This window comes from Plasmopara halstedii, assembly GCF_900000015.1.
Source record: "Plasmopara halstedii genome assembly, contig: Scaffold_891, whole genome shotgun sequence".
NCBI classification, from domain to species: domain Eukaryota; phylum Oomycota; class Peronosporomycetes; order Peronosporales; family Peronosporaceae; genus Plasmopara; species Plasmopara halstedii.
The window spans coordinates 9047-10094 of NW_020187807.1; the positions used below are offsets into that span (position 1 = coordinate 9047).

The 1048-nt window shown below is 54.8% G+C and overlaps 1 protein-coding gene across 1 annotated transcript; it reads right to left on the reverse strand.

Annotated features, from left to right (window-relative positions):
- Positions 1-292: 292 nt before the first annotated feature.
- Positions 293-691, reverse strand: PHALS_14487 (uncharacterized protein; the record flags this gene model as incomplete). Its single annotated transcript, XM_024730307.1, has 1 exon — positions 293-691. The coding sequence occupies one exon, from the start codon at positions 689-691 to the stop codon at positions 293-295; it is 399 nt and encodes a 132-aa protein (XP_024580597.1).
- Between the last annotated feature and the right edge of the window lie 357 nt (positions 692-1048).

The window sequence follows — 1048 nt, forward strand, 5'->3', positions numbered from 1 at the left end:
TCCTCTGCCGTCAAGACACTGTCGAACTCTTCAAGGGACATCTCGACCAGCTCAAGTAGAGCATCTACTGCAGGCATAGCCTTGAGGCGGACGTCGCCATCTTCTTCTACCGTCATACCGTTGACGAGGGTGTATAACTGTGCACCGTCATCTGCGGTAAACACACCCTGGATCAGGGTCGACGCCCGGCGTCTTGCAGCCAACATACGGCGTCGCCGTCGCCTCTGTACAGAGGTTCTACGTCTCGGTAAGACCAGGGTGGACACGCACTCCGCGTCGTTCAGTGTCACCCCTACTTTCCGCTCCTTTGCAGCTCCGATGTTATTGACAACATTCGACGAAGAACTGCTAACCCGCAGTCTTCGTCCAGTGGATAACGTGCCACTCCACGCGCATCTAAAGAGCCAAGCCCAAGATGCCTCGGACTGTGTCCGACCACGCCATCAATGGCATGCAGCGACTGCTTCACAACGAAAGCAGTGCTCAGTGGCTTACGTGCCACTCCACGCGCATCTGAAGGACCATGCTTAAGATGCCTCGGTTCTTGGCCGACCATGTCACGCATGACATACGGCGACTGCTTTGACACTTGAGCAGCGCTCAGTGGGCCACGTGCCACTCCACGATCAGCCCGCGAGCCACGCTCAAGACTCCTGTCCAATACACCATTGGCGTCTACCAACTGGTACATTCTAATGTCTAGCACGTTGACCGTCTCGGTTCGGTGCTCTCGCCAATAGCGCTTTTGTCTCCTAGCAGAGGTGGGTTCATGACTTGCCAAAGCTCCACCAGGAGACGTGCACGTAGCGCCCAAGGTCTTTGACCTCCATCCAATCAATTCATGGCTCATGGTGTTCCAACCATGTCATTCCTAGGATGAGGTCATACCTTGCATCCAAGTATAAGACTAGACCGCGTTCCACGCTATCAAAGTAAAAAAACTTGACTCCGAGCTTCACAGGGACCTTCGGAACCGTGAAATGTGTCCCAGTCGCTAGGCGAACAGTGACGATGTCACCCAACCGCGCTTTCAGCGCCTCAGCATACA